Source organism: Camelina sativa, chromosome 14 (genome assembly GCF_000633955.1).
Source record: "Camelina sativa cultivar DH55 chromosome 14, Cs, whole genome shotgun sequence".
Taxonomy (NCBI): Eukaryota; Viridiplantae; Streptophyta; class Magnoliopsida; order Brassicales; family Brassicaceae; genus Camelina; species Camelina sativa.
Window position 1 is genome coordinate 29,885,862 of NC_025698.1, and position 18,248 is coordinate 29,904,109.

Consider the following 18,248-nt stretch of genomic DNA (forward strand, 5'->3'; position numbering starts at 1 on the left):
AAGTATTATCCAAATCCTACGTTAAAAGGTCAGACTTTTTTCTTCATAATTTGCACTAACAATTCTTTAACATTCTAGTTAAATCAAGTTGCTATTATAAAATACATAACATCCAATAACACCAGAATTTAATAGCAATGAAAAGTTAACGACTTGAATAACACTAGATTCTAAAGTAATTTAAAAGACTACTTAAAAGTACTTAATCCAATAACAGATGAATTTAAAAGACTTGATAAAATGTTTAGTCCAATAACACTGGAATTCAAATGTCTAATAAATTCTTTCACATTCTCCCGTCCAATACCACCCCCTTAGAAAGCAGTCAGTGAACCCCACACAAATTGTTCATTTCCGACGGCCAGTATCACAAATACATTTATACCGATTTGTTTTTTCTCACTTTTTTAATATATTTCTGACATATGAGATTTTTTTTTTTGTTTTGGGAGAAAATTAGATATTTATTTATATATATATGAACACTAAAAGCTTTTTACACAACTGTTTCTCTCAACTCCCTCTCGTGTCTTGTCTGTTTGGTGTTTTCCTCAGAAAAAATACTCGAGAAGATGGGTTTCATCTTCTCGACAGAGAAAGTTGTTGTGTATGCTCTTCTTCTCATCTTCATTTGCTTATTAGAAAATTTTGGATCATCAAATGCTCAACCACTTTTGCCAGAAGATGAAGGTGCGTCTCAATCTTTTGTGTAATCCACACACACATTGTCATATAAATTCTTTTCAAATTCAATTTTATAGTCGCCAATTCGACTTTAGTTTCAATTCTTGTTCTTGAGACAAAAAAAAAAAAGAAAAACCCTAACTAGATTGTGAATTCAAGAATTCCACAAGAGATCGTGAATTTTTTAAAAGATTATTCATTTATTAGCTTTTGGTATAAACTTAAAAAAATTTCAAGTCACATTTGACAAATAAAAAGCTAGAAAATATTGGATTTATTGAATTTCGTGGACCTACTATCTCGATAATTGATTGGTGGGTCGTCATAGTTGCACGATGCAAAAGCTTGATTTATTGTATCAATTCTTTTTTTTTTTTTTTTTCTAATCTATGATAATTTGTCCCATCTGGACAATATATAATTATTCTCAAAGATGTGTTAAGTAAACAAATAAATCTCTTTCAATATGTGCATGTTGAGTCAATTACAGAGACGTTCAGATTGAGATATTTTATACTAGTGTTTAATCTCTCATTCTTTATTCAGTTGGACTTCCTCATTTTGACCATTTTTGAGCAGTTCAAACATTGAGAACGATCTTTAGAAAGCTTCAAAACCAAACAGTGAACATCGAGAGGACTTCTTGTTCCGACGGAAAATGGAACTTTGTTGGCAGCTCATTGGAAAACCCACCGACCAGTAACATCACCTGCGACTGTACTTTCAATGCCAGCTCAGTTTGTCATGTCACAAACATGTAAGTGTATATATATATATATGACTACTTCTCATCTCCTTAAACTTTCCAAGCAAGAAACAGAGTTAGGGTTCTTAAACAAAAACTTTCTCTCTTCTTGATTGTCATCAACAGACAGCTTAAAAGTTTAAGCTTGCCCGGAATTATCCCGCATGAGTTCGGAAACCTCACGAGTCTTCGAGAGATGTAAGCACATTTTTTTTTCTCATTGTTTCTTGATTGTTCGCAAAATGTCCAAGACTTGGAACTCAAGCAATCTTTGTTTTGTGTTTTTTTCCTTTCGTTTTTTCATGCAGAGACCTTACTCGGAACTTTCTCAATGGAACGATACCTGCTACATTGTCTAAAATTCCGCTTGAAATATTGTAACCATTCTCTGCAATACATATTTTTACTTCTTCTTGTGATGATAATAAAGTTGTACTGATTCTTGCGTTTTTGTTTACTAATAGATCTGTATCCGGAAACCGTCTCTCTGGACCATTTCCTCCTCAACTCGGAGAGATTACTGCGCTTACTGAATTGTAATGTTTCACATCTAATCTTGTTTTCTTTAAACCAGAATTTACTAGATTCTAATATGTAAGATGCATATTGCAGGATGTTGGAAACTAATAGTTTAACAGGAACACTTCCTTCAAACCTAGGGAACTTAAGAAGCTTGAAAAGATTGTAACATCCTTTGTTACATACTTTGTTTTTTTTCTTCCATTGTCAATTATTTCAGTTATACTTAGTGATTGGTCAATTTATAATTACAGGCTTCTCTCTGCAAACAACTTCACAGGTCCAATCCCTGAGTCCTTGAGCAATCTCAAGAACTTGACTGATTTGTAAGTATAGAAAAATACAGTGAGATTTCAAAAATGTTGATTCTTTTGGAACGAGTCTAAAAGCTTCATATGTTTCTTGCAGTCGGATTGATGGAAACCCTCTATCCGGGAAGATACCTGATTTCATCGGAAACTGGACTCTGCTCGATAAGCTGTGAGTAACCATCATTTCTCTGATTACTTCTTCTAAAGAACACTGTAAACTTTGCAGTGACTAAACTGTTCAATCTGCAGACACCTTCAAGGCACATCATTGGAAGGCCCAATTCCATCTTCAATATCAAACTTGAAGAACTTGACTGAATTGTAAGTAAGCCAAGACTTTAACAATACCCTTTAAAAAACGTTTACTAAATTCAGTCTACGTTCGAACAATACCCTTTTTTGCATGCTCTTCAAAGCTTTTGAGCTTAATAAAGCTTTCATTTTTATCAGGTGGATAACAGATTTGCGTGGAACGGCCTCTTCATTTCCAGACCTGCAAAATATAACGAATATGGAACGATTGTAAGTTTAACTTTGACTAAAGTTATATACATACACATGTTTCATCAAACAATACTTAACATTCTACTAACTTCATCAGGGTACTAAGAAATTGTTTGATAAAGGGACCTATTCCAGAGTACATTGGTACCTCCTTGAGTGAGCTGAAGTTACTGTAAGTCAAATTCTCTTGCTAGTTCTACAGCTTAAAGGCTAATAATTTGATCCAAGATCTCACCTTAAAGTATGTGTGTATGCAGAGATTTAAGCTCAAACATGCTAACCGGTGTAATTCCAGACACATTTCGGAATCTTGAGAAATTGAACTATATGTAAGTTTCAAATTATCAACATATAATGATGATATAAAATCTTACTTTCAAAAACTGAATGTTAATTACTTTGCTGCTTTAGGTATCTGAATAATAACACATTGACTGGTCCAGTTCCTCAGTTCATTCTTGATAATAAACAAAACATGTAAGCAAACTAACTAACTACCTCGAGGTTTTAAATTCGGAATACATCTGCGTTTAATGATTTCTTGATCTGTTTTCAGCGATTTATCTGACAACAATTTCACTAAGCCACCTACTGTAAGCTGTAATCAGCTTGATGTGTAAGCACTGTTGTTAATTCATATCCTTGATTTTTCAACTTAACTTTGTCTATATGTTTTTCTAATCAGCTTTATTGGTTAAACACATTCAGGAACTTGATCTCCAGCTACCCGTCAGTAACCGATAACTCGTGAGTCTCCTTTTTTCTCACTCTTTTCAGTTCATAGAACTCAAAAACCAAAGATAGTTACATAAAAAAACAAAAAAAAAACAACAACTCTACTTGTGTAGTGCTCAATGGTGGTGCTTGAGAGAGGATCTTCCCTGTCCAAGAGATGCAGAATGTGAGTGTACATTTTAAAGATTCAAACTTATATAGAAAGAAACCCTATACCATTTTTACATTTTTGTTCTCGGGTTTTCGCAGATTCTTCCCTGTTCATTAATTGTGGAGGAAGCAGCCTCAAGATTGGAAAAGACACGTATACGGTTGACTTGAACAGTAGAGGACAATCAACATTCTCTTCTGACTCTGGAAGATGGGGATACAGCAGTTCTGGAGTTTGGTTACGCAATGACAAGGCCCCTTACTTAGCAACAGACAAATTTAACTTGATCAATGGATCAACTGCAGAGTATTACAAAACAGCCCGTCTCTCTCCACAGTCACTCAAGTACTATGGACTATGCATGAGAAAAGGAAGTTACAAAGTGCAGCTCCATTTTGCAGAGATTATGTTCTCAAATGACCAGACTTTTAGTAGCTTAGGGCGGCGAGTATTCGACATTTATGTCCAAGTGTGTTTTCCAGAACAAAGAAGAAAACTTTTTTTCGAAACAAAGTTTCAGTTTCTTGGATCAGAGTTCAAAATGGGATTCTCTTGTGCAGGGGAATTTGTTGGAGAGGGACTTTAACATAGCAGAGAAAGCAGGTGGAGTTGGTAAACCGTTCACACGAAACATTACTGAAGTTCAAGTGAATGGAAGTACGCTGGAGATTCATTTGAAGTGGACAGGAAAAGGCACAAACCAGATACCGACAAGATCTGTTTACGGGCCTCTCATTTCCGCCATAACAATTACACCTAGTGAGTTTTCTTTCCAGTCTTGGAGTGAATGAATGTTCTTTCTCAACTGTTTAAAATAATGTTAGAGCGAGTAAGTGAGTGAATGTTCTCTCTATTCTATCGCCTATTCTTGTAGATTTCAAGGTTGGTACCGGAAAAGAATTGTCCAATGGAGCAGTTGCAGGCATTGTAATTGCAGCGTGTGCGGTTTTCGGGTTTCTGGTACTTCTAATCCTCTGGCTTACAGGTTACTTAGGTGGGAAAAAAGAAGTCGATGAAAATGGTAAGAAAGAAAACAATTTTCCTATCTTTCAAGAAATGCTCTTTCTCATTTTCAAGATCTGATTATGTCTTTCAAATCTTACTTTTTTGTTTTATCAAAAGAGCTTAGGGGACTTGATTTGCAGACAGGATCGTTCACACTGAAACAAATTAAACGTGCTACTAATAACTTTGATCCAGAAAACAAGATTGGTGAAGGAGGATTTGGACCGGTTTATAAGGTGATCATGACTGCTAGTTTTACATCTTCACTGTGATTTGGATTATATGTACTAATGTGTTTTGGTTATTAGGGTGTTCTTGCTGATGGAATGACCATAGCGGTGAAGCAGCTTTCATCAAAATCTAAGCAAGGAAACAGAGAATTTGTGACTGAGATAGGAATGATCTCTGCGTTGCAACACCCAAATCTTGTGAAACTCTATGGTTGTTGCATCGAAGGGAAAGAGCTTTTGCTTGTGTATGAGTACTTAGAGAACAATAGTCTCGCTAGCGCACTCTTTGGTTAGTTTTCTTTATCCATCTGAGAAAAATAGTTTTAGGTTCTTGATCTTTGAGCTAAAGTATCTTAACAGGCACAGAAAAACAGAGACTTCACTTGGAGTGGCCAACAAGGAACAAGATATGCTTAGGGATTGCGAAAGGATTGAATTATCTACACGAGGAATCAAGGCTGAAGATTGTTCATCGAGACATAAAAGCGACAAATGTGCTCCTTGATCTGTCTCTGAATCCTAAGATCTCTGATTTTGGTCTAGCCAAGCTCGACGAGGAAGAGAATACACATATCAGCACAAGGATTGCAGGAACAATGTGAGTGTTCATTACTTATCTTTTCTAAAATTCATAGCGAGCGCTTAACACTTACAAAAATTTATATTTCATTGATATGCAGAGGTTACATGGCTCCAGAGTATGCAATGAGAGGTTACTTAACAGACAAGGCAGATGTTTACAGCTTTGGTGTTGTCTGCTTAGAGATTGTGAGTGGAAAGAGCAACACAAATTACAGACCAAAAGAAGAGTTCGTTTACCTTCTTGATTGGGCATATGTCTTGCAAGAACAAGGGAGCCTGCTGGAACTCGTGGATCCAGATCTCGGTACAAGCTTTTCGAAGAAAGAAGCGATGAGTATGTTGAACATAGCTTTACTCTGCACAAACCCATCTCCGACATTGAGACCACCAATGTCATCTGTTGTAAAAATGCTAGAAGGAAAAATCAAAGTCCAACCACCATTGGTGAAACGTGAAGTAGATCCAAGTGGTTCAGCTGCAATGAGGTTTAAGGCCTTTGAGCTTTTGTCAGAAGACAACGATTCACAAGCCTCAACATTTGCGAGAAACAGAGAACAACAACACATAAGCTCCTCTTCGATGAACGGTCCGTGGGTCGATTCTTCCTTCTATGAGCCTAGCAAAGATATTAGCCAACAACAGCAAGAGGAAGGACGTTCATCATCTTCGTCGAAAAATCTTTTAGATGATCTTACCGATGTGAAGATTGAGTAATGAATTGTAAATCATTAAGATTCTATTAATTAATTTACAGACACAACAACGGAAAATCGGTATTTTCATACCCCAGCTAAGGGGTATGTTGAATTCATACACCAACTATAACACTGAGTAAATCCATACACAATGTTTAGTAAAATTCAAATTGGCTGCACCAACTTGACAAACTGTGTAAAAACATGCACAAGCCGTAACGGTGTTATCTCACCGCTAACGGCTGCTTACGTGGAAGCCACGTCATAAACGACGTCGTATTGAGATACGGAAGAGAAAGCTTCTTTTGTCCAAAACGACGTTGTTTCAATTGTCTTCTTCCTTTTTTCTTCTTTCACGAGTCGAGAGAAATTTTGTTCAATTAATTTGGGGATTTTTAAAACATTTAGGATTTTTGGGCGAAATCGATTAAGATGTCTTCATCATCAGCTTCTTCAGGTGAGTAATTGAGAACATAATGTGTTTAGTTTCCTTGTCTTTGTGTATTTTGATAGAAATATTATTTGATTGTGAATTGGTGAATCCGTTATTTGGTGAAGGAGTGAGTCACAGAGTCAATGTCATTGGAAGAGGAATCCCACGAAAATGTAGATGTGGTCGATTCTCTGTAATGAGAACTTCAAACACAATGAAAAATCCTGGAAGACTCTTTCATTGTTTTCCTAATGGATCCGACGAGGTAATCAATATAGTTGGTCATATGAAAATTGTTCTAATAACCTTCTCATAATGTGTATTTTTGTATTAGAATCCGAATCATTTGTTTAAGTGGACCGACATAAGCATAGTTGAGGAGATGGAAGCGGTTGAAAGTGTAGTTGACAAAATAGAAAGAGAAGTGGGAAGCTTAGCAAAGGGATTAGATGAGGTCGAAGCTGTCAAAGAAATCGCAGAAAGATGTAAAAAAGATATTGTAGAGCTCAAAGGTGTGGTGAGTTCTTGTGAGAAAGAGATTCAAGAGCTAAGAAGCTTCAAGAACATGATTGTTTGTGGTGGTTTAGTTGTGGCTTTTGTCTACTATGTAATATTTGTGTAATGTGTTGGATTGATTAAGCATGTAATCATGGAGTTGTTAAGTGTTTTTGTTATTAACTATGTTAAGATTAACATAAAACTTCAATAAGTTTTGATTAGATTAAAAATAGAAGCCATGATTTTGAGTACAACAAAAACTTGAAATTCACCGAACTACTGCAACCATAAACTACCATGAGATTACCACAAAAACTTTCAATCTCATCCGACTAAAACAAAAAACTTCCATCCATCACTTCCTTCTATTCAGTTCCTTCATTCCATTCATACACTACAAAAATAAACAAAAATAACATGTGAAAACCTGAGTAATGATAATGAAGCTATTAATAAGCAGAAGTTTGATCAATAAAAAGACTCACCATTAATCATTCTGAGATTGCTGCCTTGGTCCTTGGCTTTGTGCTTGACTAAGTCCTTGGCTTTGTCTTTGACTTGGTTCTTGGCTTTGTCCTTGGCTTTGTCCTTGGCTTTGTCCTTGGCTTTGTCCTTGGCTTTGTCCTTGGCTTGGTTCTTCACCAGTTTTCTTCTTCTTCCACCTTCTACCAACAACTCCGAGAGCTGGACAATTTCTAGTACTATGACCGACGGTACTACACCGGCCACAACGACTATCTCGTCCAGCTTTTGAAACTTTGATTCTCTTCTCCGGCTGTTCTTGTTCTCTTTTTCCTTTTGACTTCTTTTTTGGAGACTCATTCAAGCCCTTCTTTCTTTTTTTCTGTCTTCTTGGGACCTTTTGTAACTTCTCGTGGTGGTGGTTGAATCCTTGGCTCTTGAGATCTTATCCAAAAACCAATGCCATTAACTGCTGAGATCGACTCAGAATAAATCTTGACATTTGTTGATGCCAAGTACCAATCACAGTTAACATACGACTCAGGAGGATCGTCCAATGCCGCCATCAGATTAGTCACAACATTTTCTGGTTTGCTTTCAAGGGTTAGAACCGATCTTCCAAAATAAGAAATTTTTTCCCCATCAACAACTCCAAACTCTCCACCATTGTGGCATTGGAATATGACATCCTCATCAGAGCTGAAACAAAAAACTTACAAGAATTAGAGGGTTATTCATTTCGTTTACACATATTATCGAACACTTGGTGTTCAAGATATTTTTGTAAGAGCTAAACTAGTTCCAAACTTAAGAACACACATCAATCTCATCTAAACTACACAATTACACTCAAAATCCATCGGGTTTTCTAAATAAACACTCCTAAGTATCTCAATTAAGAAAATTCCTAAATTATAAAAACCATAAAAATTGAATTAAAATTACCTCATTTTCCGATGACAATATGGTTAACAGCACTTTATACACTCTCCACGATCGACAATCGTTGCTAATTGAATCAATTGACCAATTGATTTTGATTTATTGGTGAAAAGAAGAGAAGAAACAAGAGTCGGGATTGAGAAACATACAACTCGAGTCGGGAAAGAAGAAGAAGTTGATGGTTTAAGAAGACAATTGAAACGACGTCGTTTTGGACAAAAGAAGCTTTCTCTTTCGTATCTCAATATGACGTCGTTTATGACGTGGCTTCCACGTAAGCAGCCGTTAGCGGTGAGATAACATCGTTACGGCTTGTGCATGTTTTTACACAGTTTGTCAAGTTGGTGCAGCCAATTTGAATTTTACTAAACATTGTGTATGGATTTACTCAGTGTTATAGCTAGTGTATGAATTCAACATACCCCCTTAGCTGGGGTATGAAAATACCGATTTTCCACACAACAACAGTATTAACCAACTTATACTGATATACATATCAATCAAATTTTATAACAACCAACTGAAAATTTTCTAAAAAATTAAAATAAAGTTCAAATGCGTAATGTAAAATAAAATTGTAAGGAAAGTATAATTGCTTTTAAGACACAGTTTTGCAATTAGTTTTTTTTTTAAACTGCTTTAACAAACATAAAAAAGAAAAAATCTAATTTATATAAATAAAAAATTTGAAAGCAAATTATCTCTCTAATTCAAAAGATAATCCCCATCCATCATCATCTGTTTGTATCCACGAAAGAGAGAGTGTGAAAGTCAATCCACCACTTCGACCCATCAATTTGGTTTTACTAATGAAAGTGCGAAGGCCAACCTTGTAACCGTCCACCATCTATAACACTCTCACCTCAAGGCCTAGATCACTTTCCATGATAATTGTTCCATTAAAATAGTGTGTTTTTAACTAAAACATTATATATTGTAAAACAGAGGAAATATTAGTTGTGTTTGCCAAAAAAATTTACAAAATCAAATATTAACCAGGAAAAATCACAGAATTTACGACACCTTAATTTTAATGATTTAAAATACATTAACGAAGACTAGAAAGAAGTCAATGAACCCCACATAAAGTATTCATCCCCGGTGGCTAGATATTAAAAAAATACTATATATTATGAGATTATGTTATTAATATGTATATATATTATTATTTAAGTGAACACTAAGCTTATACACTTCTTTCTGCTTCTTCTTCTTCTCTCTCTCTTTGAGAATTGAGTTTGGTTTTTCCGAAGAAAAAAAAAACGAGAGGATGGGTTTCTTTTTCTCGGCCGAGAAAGTTGTGTATGCCCTTCTTCTCATCTTCATCATCTACTTTGATTTTTACGGATCAAATGCTCAACTTTTGCCAGAAGATGAAGGTGCCTTATCTTCACTCTTTTTTAGTATTTACATTTCGATTAGATCTCTTCAATTCCAATATAAAGTTATCCCCCTTTTCTCAAATTATCCGATTCAACTTTTTTTTTTTTAATGAAAAAAAGTAATTGGATGCTTGCTTTTAGTGGGAAAAACTCAATTGATAGAAAGTTATCTTTTCCAAGTTACCGACTAAACTCTGTAATTTGGTGCGCATTTAAAAAAAAATCAACTAAACTATATTGTTATTGTAAATCCTTTAATAGAAAAAAAATTATATTATTGTCGGTCTTTAATAGGAAAAGTTATACTTTTGCTCTTGATGATATTGGTCGTTAATGAATTTATTGAATGGTATTGGTCGTCATGAATCATGGATAGAAGATCCATATAGTTATTAATTATATATATTCTATTGTAGGTAGATGTTATATGTAACGTCAAAAAAAAAAAAAAAAAAAAAAAAAATTNTCTCCAACATGTGTATTATTAAAATAATAAATAAATAAATATTTGTACTTTATATGCAAGTTGCGTTATTGATAGAGACGTTGAGAATCTGGAGATTGAGATATTTTTTAAACTACAGTATTTATCTCTTATTTCTGAACTTCAAATCTGGACCGTCAAAAGTTTTGACCATTTTTGAGCAGTTCAAACATTGCGAACGATCTTTAGAAAGCTTCAAAACCAAACAGTGAACATCGAGAGGACTTCTTGTACGGACGGGAAATGGAACTTTGTTTCCGGCTCGTCGCCCAAAGCAACCAGTAACATCACCTGCGACTGTACCCTCAACTCCAGTTCAGTCTGTCGTGTCACAAACATGTATGTAATTTGCCCATTATAGTAACTTTCATAACAAGAAACAAAATTAGGGTTCTGAAAATATAACTTGTTTCTTTTTCATTTTCATCAACAGACAGCTTCAAGGTTTTAATTTGCGAGGAATTGTCCCACGAGAGTTCGGGAACCTCACGCACCTTACAGAAATGTACGAACCGGGATCTTTGTTTCTTGATTTTACTGTCAATGGATCATAGCAAAAACGTCTGAGGCTTGGGGATTAAGTAATCTTTGTTAATTTGTGGTTTTTTACTTACAGAGATCTTATGCTGAACTTTCTCAGTGGGACAATACCTACGACATTGTCTCGAATTCCACTTGAAATCTTGTAACCATTCTCTCTCCGATGCCTATATCTTTTTTTCCTTGTGATGATACGATAAAAGTTGTACTGATTCTTGCGTTTTTTGTTTTCTGCAACTAAAACAGGTCTGTAACCGGAAACCGTCTCTCTGGACCATTTCCTCCTCAACTCGGAGAGATTACTACACTTACTGTAGTGTAATATTCCTATCTAAATCTTGTATTCTTCAAACTTTGAATTGAAGAGACTCTAATAAGGCCAAAAAAAAAATTGCAGGAATTTCGAAACTAATTTATTCACAGGATCACTTCCTTCAAACTTAGGGAACTTAAGAAGCTTGAAAAGATTGTAAGATCATCCTTTATTATACATTTTGTTTTTTTTCTTTATTATATATTGCTGTTGTAGTTTGACTTAGTGATTGGTCTGTTTATAATTACAGGCTACTCTCTTCAAACAACATCACGGGTCCGATCCCTGAGTCCTTAAGCAATCTCAAGAATTTGACTGATTTGTAAGTAGAGAGACACACACAGTTAGATTTTCAAAAATGTTGATTCTTTGGAATGGTTCTAAAATTTTCATATGTTTCTTGCAGTCGGATTGATGGAAACTCTCTATCTGGGAAGATACCTGATTTTGTTGGAAACTGGACTCAGATCACTAGGCTGTGAGTAACCATCATTTTTAATCTTCTTGTGAAATTTGTAGTAAGACTGAATTGTTAAATCTGCAGAGACCTCGAAGGCACATCAATGGAAGGTCCAATTCCAGCTTCAATATCAAACTTGAAGAACTTGACTGGATTGTAAGTAAGCAAAGAGTTTTAACAATACCCTTTTCTTTTTGCATGCTTGTCATCAAAACTTTTGAGCTTAATAGAGCTCTCATTTTACTCAGGAGGATAACCGATTTGCGTGGACCGGCCTCTTCTTTCCCAGACCTGCAAAAGATGACGAATATGGACCGATTGTAAGTGTTATTATAGTTTGACTCAACACAAGTTATAAACTCTGTTTCATCAAACAACATTTTAAATATCTTCGTTGCTTATTAACTTCATCAGGGTACTAAGAAACTGTTTGATAAAGGGTTCTATTCCGGAATACATTGGTACCTCCTTGAGTAAGCTGAAGTTACTGTAAGTCAAATTCTCTTGCTAGTTCTACATCTTAAAGGCTAATAATGTGATCCACGACCTCACATCAAATCATGTATAACATGTGTGTGTGCAGAGATTTAAGTTCAAACATGCTAACTGGTGCAATTCCAGACACATTTCGGAATCTTGAGGCATTTAACTTTATGTAAGTTTCAAATTATCAATATTATATAGATGATACAAATCTTACTTCAAAAACTGATAGCTAATTAATTACTTGGCCACTTTAGGTATCTGAATAATAACTCATTGACTGGTCCAGTTCCTCAGTTCATTCTGGATAGTAAACAAAACATGTAAGCAAACTAACAAACTACCTCGAGGTTGAAAATTCGGAATACAACTGGGTTTAACGATTTCTTGATCTGTTTTCAGCGATTTATCTTACAACAATTTCACTAAGCCACCTACTCTAAGCTGTAATCAGCTTGATGTGTAAGCATTGTTGTTGTTTCATATACTTGATTTGTCAACTTAACTTTGTCTATATGTTTTTCTAATCAGCTTTATTGGTTTACATTTTCAGGAACTTGATCTCCAGCTACCCGTCAGCAACCGATAACTCGTGAGTCTTCTTTTTCCCCTCCTTTCAGTTAATAAATTAACCAAAGAAACTTACAGAGAAATAATATTTACTTGTGTAGTGTTCAATGGTGCTTGAGGAAGGATCTTCCATGTCCTAGAGAAGCAGAACGTAAGTGGAAAATTCCAACTTTCACATCTAACACCCTCATGATTCAAAAAAACCCTGAATAAGTTTCTTGCAGATTCTTCCTTGTTCATCAACTGTGGAGGATACCAACTCAAGGTTGGTAAAGACATGTATGTGGAAGACTTAAACACGAGAGGAGCATCAACATTCTCTTCTGTCTCTGATAAATGGGGATACAGTAGTTCTGGAGCTTGGTTAGGCAATGACAAGGCCCTTTACTTAGCAACTGACACATTTAACTTGATCAATAAATCAACTCCAGAGTATTACACAAAAGCCCGTCTCGCTTCACAATCACTCAAGTACTATGGACTCTGCATGATAAGGGGAAGTTACAAAGTGCAGCTCCATTTTGCAGAGATAATGTTCTCAAATGACCAGACTTATCGTAGCTTAGGGCGGCGAGTATTCGACATTTATGTTCAAGTGAGTTTTGCAGAACAAAGAAGAAAGTATTTTTTTCAAAACCAAGTTTCACTTCTTTCTTTAATCAGTATGTTAGTTTGAAATTCGGATTCTCTTGCGCAGGGGAAGTTGTTGGAGAGGGACTTTAACATAGCTGAAAGAGCAGGTGGAGTTGGTAAACCGTTCCTAAGGCAAATTGATGATGTTCAGGTGAATGGAAGTACGTTGGAGATTCACTTGAAGTGGTTAGGGAAAGGCACAAACGTAATACCAACACGAGGTGTTTACGGGCCTCTCATATCTGCCATAACGATTACACCAAGTGAGTTTCCTATCCAATCCTTTCTCAACTTTTTACAATAATTTTGGAGTGAGTGAATGAATGAATGTTCTTTCTCTACTTTATTGTTTGCTATTGTAGATTTCAAGGTTGACACCGGAAAAGAATTGTCCAAGGAAGCAGTTGCAGGCATTGTAATTGCAGCGTGTGCGGCTTTCGGGTTGCTGGTAGTTCTAATCCTCTGGCTTACAGGTTACTTAGGTGGAAAAAAAGAAGTGGATGAAAATGGTAAGAAAGAACCTATTGTTCAAGAAATGATCTTGTCGTATTCAAGATTCTGATTGTTTCTTTCAAATCTTACTTTTTTGATTTATCAGAGGAGCTTCGGGGACTTGATTTGCAGACAGGATCGTTCACATTGAAACAAATCAAACGTGCTACTAATAACTTTGATCCAGAAAACAAGATTGGTGAAGGAGGATTTGGACCGGTTTATAAGGTGATGCATGATTGCTTTGGTTTGACATCTTCACAAGTTCTTTAAGTTTGGTGTTATAATGTGTTTTGGTTATTAGGGTGTTCTTGCTGATGGAATGACCATCGCCGTGAAGCAGCTTTCATCAAAATCTAAGCAAGGAAACAGAGAATTTGTGACTGAGATCGGAATGATCTCTGCGTTGCAACACCCAAACCTTGTGAAACTTTATGGTTGTTGCATCGAAGGGAAAGAGCTTTTGCTTGTGTATGAGTACTTAGAGAACAATAGTCTCGCTCGCGCACTCTTTGGTTAGTTTTCTTTATCCATCTGATAAATATAGATTGAAAGATCATGATCTTCAAGCTAAAGTGTCTTGTGGGTCATTTTTACAGGCACAGAGAAACAGAAACTTCACTTGGATTGGTCAACAAGGAACAAGATATGCTTAGGGATTGCGAAAGGATTGTCATATCTACACGAGGAATCAAGGCTGAAGATTGTTCATAGAGACATAAAAGCGACGAATGTGCTTCTTGATCTGTCTCTAAATGCTAAGATCTCTGATTTTGGTCTAGCCAAGCTCGACGAGGAAGAGAACACACATATCAGCACAAGGATTGCAGGAACAATGTGAGTTTTCATCACTTATCTTTTTCTAAAATTCATAGCGAGCGGTTAACACGTTAATCGACTTTATATTGATGCAGAGGTTACATGGCTCCAGAGTATGCAATGAGAGGTTATTTAACAGACAAAGCAGATGTTTACAGCTTTGGTGTTGTCTGTTTAGAGATTGTTAGTGGAAAGAGCAATACAAATTACAGACCAAGAGAAGAGTTTATTTACCTTCTTGATTGGGCATATGTCTTGCAAGAACAAGGGAGTCTTCTAGAGCTTGTGGATCCTGATCTCGGTACAAGCTTTTCGAAGAAAGAAGCGATGAGGATGTTGAACATAGCTTTACTCTGCACGAACCCATCTCCGACATTGAGACCACCAATGTCATCTGTTGTAAAAATGCTGGAAGGAAAAATCAAAGTCCAACCACCACTGGTGAAACGTGAAGCAGATCCAAGTGGTTCAGCTGCAATGAGGTTTAAGGCCTTCGAGGTTTTGTCACAAGACAGCGAGTCACAAGTCTCGACCTACACAAGAAACAGTGAACAACACATTAGCTCCTCTTCTATGGAGGGTCCTTGGGTTGACTCTTCCTTCTCTGAGCCTAGCAAAGATGTTAGCCTACAACAGCAAGAAGAAGGAAGGTCATCATCTTCGTCGAGGGGACTGTTAGATGATCTTACCGATGTGAAGATTGAGTAATGAATTGTATAATTTTCTTTTTTTTCTTGCTTGATTTACTGTACAAAAGAAAATTTCTTTTCAGGTTTTGTTATTACGCTGTAAAATTTCTCTGTGGGATTGATGAGTGTGATTTACTATATACAATATAGTCTTTTGACGAGACTACACAACCAAAAACTTAGCCCTTACATATTTTTAGAACTCGAAAGCATTGTTAATCTGAATGGAGAAAGAAGGTCGAGCAACGGTTGGAAGAGAAGTATCAGCTCTAACAACTATTCCGGTTCGTCCAATGTTCCCATTCCACTTTGACCGACCAAACTGCGGTTTTAGAGAAGAACCAAAATGAACAACAAACTAGGTTTCGATAAGAGAAAAAGAATGAAAGAGAAATATTAGCTTACGGAAACAGATGCAAATGTTGAAGGATGAGCTGTGAATGCGAAGCCACATATCATATTGATATTATCGTTCAACGAGTGAATAACTTCGGTTCTCACCCCGGGATTGCTTCCACCAAATGTAGAGCACATGCTGTTTACCGTGTTTGTGATGTTCAAAAGGAAAAAAAGAAGCGTTTTAATTGGAAAAGAGAAAGGCCGGTTTTAATTTACCTAAGTTGAATTGCAGGTTTCAACATGAGACCGGACCTACGCCAAACCAAGGCTTGAGAAACACCCAATGCAAATGATTTGTCAGGCCAATTTACCATTGGTGTGATTCGTGTTCCCTTTTTACTCTGAATCATCAAAGTCGAGAAACAGATTTTTAAGCTCTTGAATAAAGGAACTGTGAATGACTATAACTTGATCATTTATTAACCAACCTTGCAGGAGAAACTAAATCTCATATCTCCTGGATATTGACCTTGCGCTTGAAGAAGACCACCGCATAAAGGAACAAAGACACTTGTCGTCAATCCCTCACCACATACATATGTTAATTGTCCATTTGGAAATTGCAAGTCTACAAATGACTGTTCCATGAGACGGAAATAAATACAAAGCTTCGAAAATTAGTTCCACTATGCAAGAATATGAAAAGGCAAACAAACACACATATACACACGCATAGAAAGATTTTAAAGTAACGACACTTACGCAATCTAAAGGATTGAGGCAGAGCATGGACATCATAAGCCATCTTCGATGCTTTGACCACAAAGCTGGACAGAGTGAATGCATACCTTTCTGAAAAGAGATTACCATCCGAGTTTTGAAACAATAAGCAAAAACTTGAGATACGAAGACTAAAACACAAGTAACACCATCATACTTCCATTGAGACAAAAGAAAAGAAGGTTGAAGCATTAAGCATACCTTTCTATCATATCCGTACCAGAGCAAGTGTTGCTTTGATAAATGAACAGGTAAGAGAAGAGTTGAATCACGCAGAAATAACAAAGGTCCGAGTTGGAGTAGAAAGAGAGACGAGCTATCATCTCTCGTAGGGGAGCTTGAAATAGAAGCTTCTACTCTCCAAAGATCTCCCCTGGCTGCTAATGAATGTTCCATACCACTTGTTCTACTTTCATAACTTGACGATAGCTCAACCATTCCCTACAAGGAGCAGAAACTGTAATCTGTAAACAAATTTCACCCTTGACATAAACTCCACTGAACTTGATTCACAATATCTCAATAAGCAAGCATCTAAATTCAAAAACTTTGGATATGCTCATACTCGAATCTCTAAGAAATCCAATCTAGATATCTCTACAGTTATATACAAAGCTAAGGCCACTTTGATCAGTAAACAACAAAAATTAAAAACTTGAAATTGCAGAAGTACAACAATTACCTTTGGTGTCTTATGTAATCCAATAGTAACAGATAGTACTATTGGATTTGAAATTTGATAGTACTAACAGATAGTACTACAAGTTTTCTAAAACTTGAAATTGCAGAAGTACAACAATTACCTTTGGTGTCTTATGTAATCCAATAGTACTTAAATCGAAGTCTGTAACCTTCTCCTCCAACACAGTAACAGAGGAAGCAGTATGAGTCTTAGAAAACTCTGAGTTCTCTTTTGTGTCTACATACGCCCTATGGCTCCTCGTAATAGTCTCCCTCTCAGTAGAAACAGTCCCATCGTGCCAAAACGGTATAGGCAACCTTCTGAAGAATTGATGAACCATGACATTTAATCCAGCGCCAAAATCAACACCAGCTTGACCAATCTTGTTCCCAATATCAACAATCGCCGAAACGCCATTGATAGGTTGGTCGGTGAAGAACTTAGGATCCTTAATCCCGAAATGCTGACTTGAGAACTCGAGATCGAATAGCTTCGATGGAAACGAAGGTGGGTTGATATGAATCAAACCGTTAAAGCCCTGAGCAAGTCTATCAGCTAGGTCATGTCCATGTCTTTGAACCTCTTCCCAAGCTTCCAAAGATCTTTCCACAGACATTGTTTCTTCAGTATTCAAATCCACATGCGAGACAAACTCGGAGTCTCCGAGAATTTATCAAAGGTTTAAACTGTACAACTCCACCAAGAGTTAAAAAGGTAAAAGCTTGAGTCGATGAAAGAGTAAGATAGAAAGAGGAGAAAAGCCACAAATTTTACGATATCCACTCTGACTGTTATCAAAATTAGGGTTCAATAAGAAAAGCTGAGACCCACAGAAAAGTTTGAAAATTTATCCTTTTTTTCGTGGAGAGTTTAAGAAAAAAATCGAATGTATGGGAGATGCTATGGAATATAGCGAGTGAACTTCAAAGCGAAGATAGTGATTTTGAAAAGACGCACACATATCAATCGCCACCTTACCGCCACGTTTGATAGCAATGCCTGTGGCTCTTGATGATAGGCTTGTTTTTCAGACGAGTCTTTGTCTCTTCTGTGAAAGACCCATTCCTTCCATACTTATCCAGAAAG

General features: G+C 36.3%; 4 protein-coding genes across 6 annotated transcripts; 3 read left to right on the forward strand and 1 right to left on the reverse strand.

Annotated features, from left to right (window-relative positions):
* Window positions 488-6,260, forward strand: LOC104742864 (probable LRR receptor-like serine/threonine-protein kinase At1g53430). Its single transcript, XM_010463933.2, has 23 exons — window positions 488-690; window positions 1,264-1,441; window positions 1,556-1,627; window positions 1,738-1,806; window positions 1,894-1,965; window positions 2,042-2,113; window positions 2,203-2,274; window positions 2,357-2,428; window positions 2,509-2,580; window positions 2,710-2,781; window positions 2,861-2,935; window positions 3,021-3,092; window positions 3,175-3,240; window positions 3,320-3,379; window positions 3,472-3,510; window positions 3,612-3,664; window positions 3,748-4,118; window positions 4,210-4,408; window positions 4,524-4,670; window positions 4,772-4,890; window positions 4,963-5,173; window positions 5,245-5,482; window positions 5,565-6,260. The coding sequence occupies exons 1-23, from the start codon at window positions 573-575 to the stop codon at window positions 6,178-6,180; spliced, it is 3,135 nt and encodes a 1,044-aa protein (XP_010462235.1). The 5' UTR covers window positions 488-572; the 3' UTR covers window positions 6,181-6,260.
* LOC104744145 (uncharacterized protein At4g04775-like) lies at window positions 6,594-7,216 on the forward strand. Its single transcript, XM_010465158.1, has 3 exons — window positions 6,594-6,618; window positions 6,675-6,859; window positions 6,929-7,216. Exons 1-3 carry the CDS (start codon window positions 6,594-6,596, stop codon window positions 7,214-7,216), a joined length of 498 nt encoding a protein of 165 aa, XP_010463460.1.
* Window positions 9,670-15,527, forward strand: LOC104742866 (probable LRR receptor-like serine/threonine-protein kinase At1g53440). Its single transcript, XM_010463937.1, has 23 exons — window positions 9,670-9,875; window positions 10,527-10,701; window positions 10,796-10,867; window positions 10,979-11,047; window positions 11,149-11,220; window positions 11,300-11,371; window positions 11,466-11,537; window positions 11,622-11,693; window positions 11,760-11,831; window positions 11,924-11,995; window positions 12,090-12,164; window positions 12,259-12,330; window positions 12,416-12,481; window positions 12,561-12,620; window positions 12,712-12,750; window positions 12,830-12,879; window positions 12,953-13,323; window positions 13,426-13,624; window positions 13,724-13,870; window positions 13,960-14,081; window positions 14,158-14,368; window positions 14,453-14,690; window positions 14,768-15,527. The coding sequence occupies exons 1-23, from the start codon at window positions 9,767-9,769 to the stop codon at window positions 15,378-15,380; spliced, it is 3,120 nt and encodes a 1,039-aa protein (XP_010462239.1). The 5' UTR covers window positions 9,670-9,766; the 3' UTR covers window positions 15,381-15,527.
* On the reverse strand, window positions 15,064-18,214 carry LOC104742865. 3 transcript variants are annotated; one of them, XM_019235823.1, is made up of 9 exons: window positions 17,284-18,214; window positions 16,682-16,921; window positions 16,463-16,552; window positions 16,189-16,338; window positions 15,977-16,101; window positions 15,767-15,896; window positions 15,552-15,683; window positions 15,362-15,418; window positions 15,064-15,205 (listed from the first exon to the last, which is right to left on the reverse strand). In XM_019235823.1, the coding sequence occupies exons 1-7, from the start codon at window positions 17,776-17,778 to the stop codon at window positions 15,558-15,560; spliced, it is 1,356 nt and encodes a 451-aa protein (XP_019091368.1). In that variant the 5' UTR covers window positions 17,779-18,214; the 3' UTR covers window positions 15,064-15,205; window positions 15,362-15,418; window positions 15,552-15,557. The 3 variants fall into 3 exon arrangements, with proteins under 3 accessions (XP_019091368.1, XP_010462238.1, XP_019091369.1); XM_010463936.2 differs by lacking the exon at window positions 15,362-15,418 and having other exon boundaries at window positions 15,114-15,205; window positions 17,284-17,778; XM_019235824.1 differs by lacking the exon at window positions 15,064-15,205 and having other exon boundaries at window positions 15,351-15,418; window positions 17,284-17,778.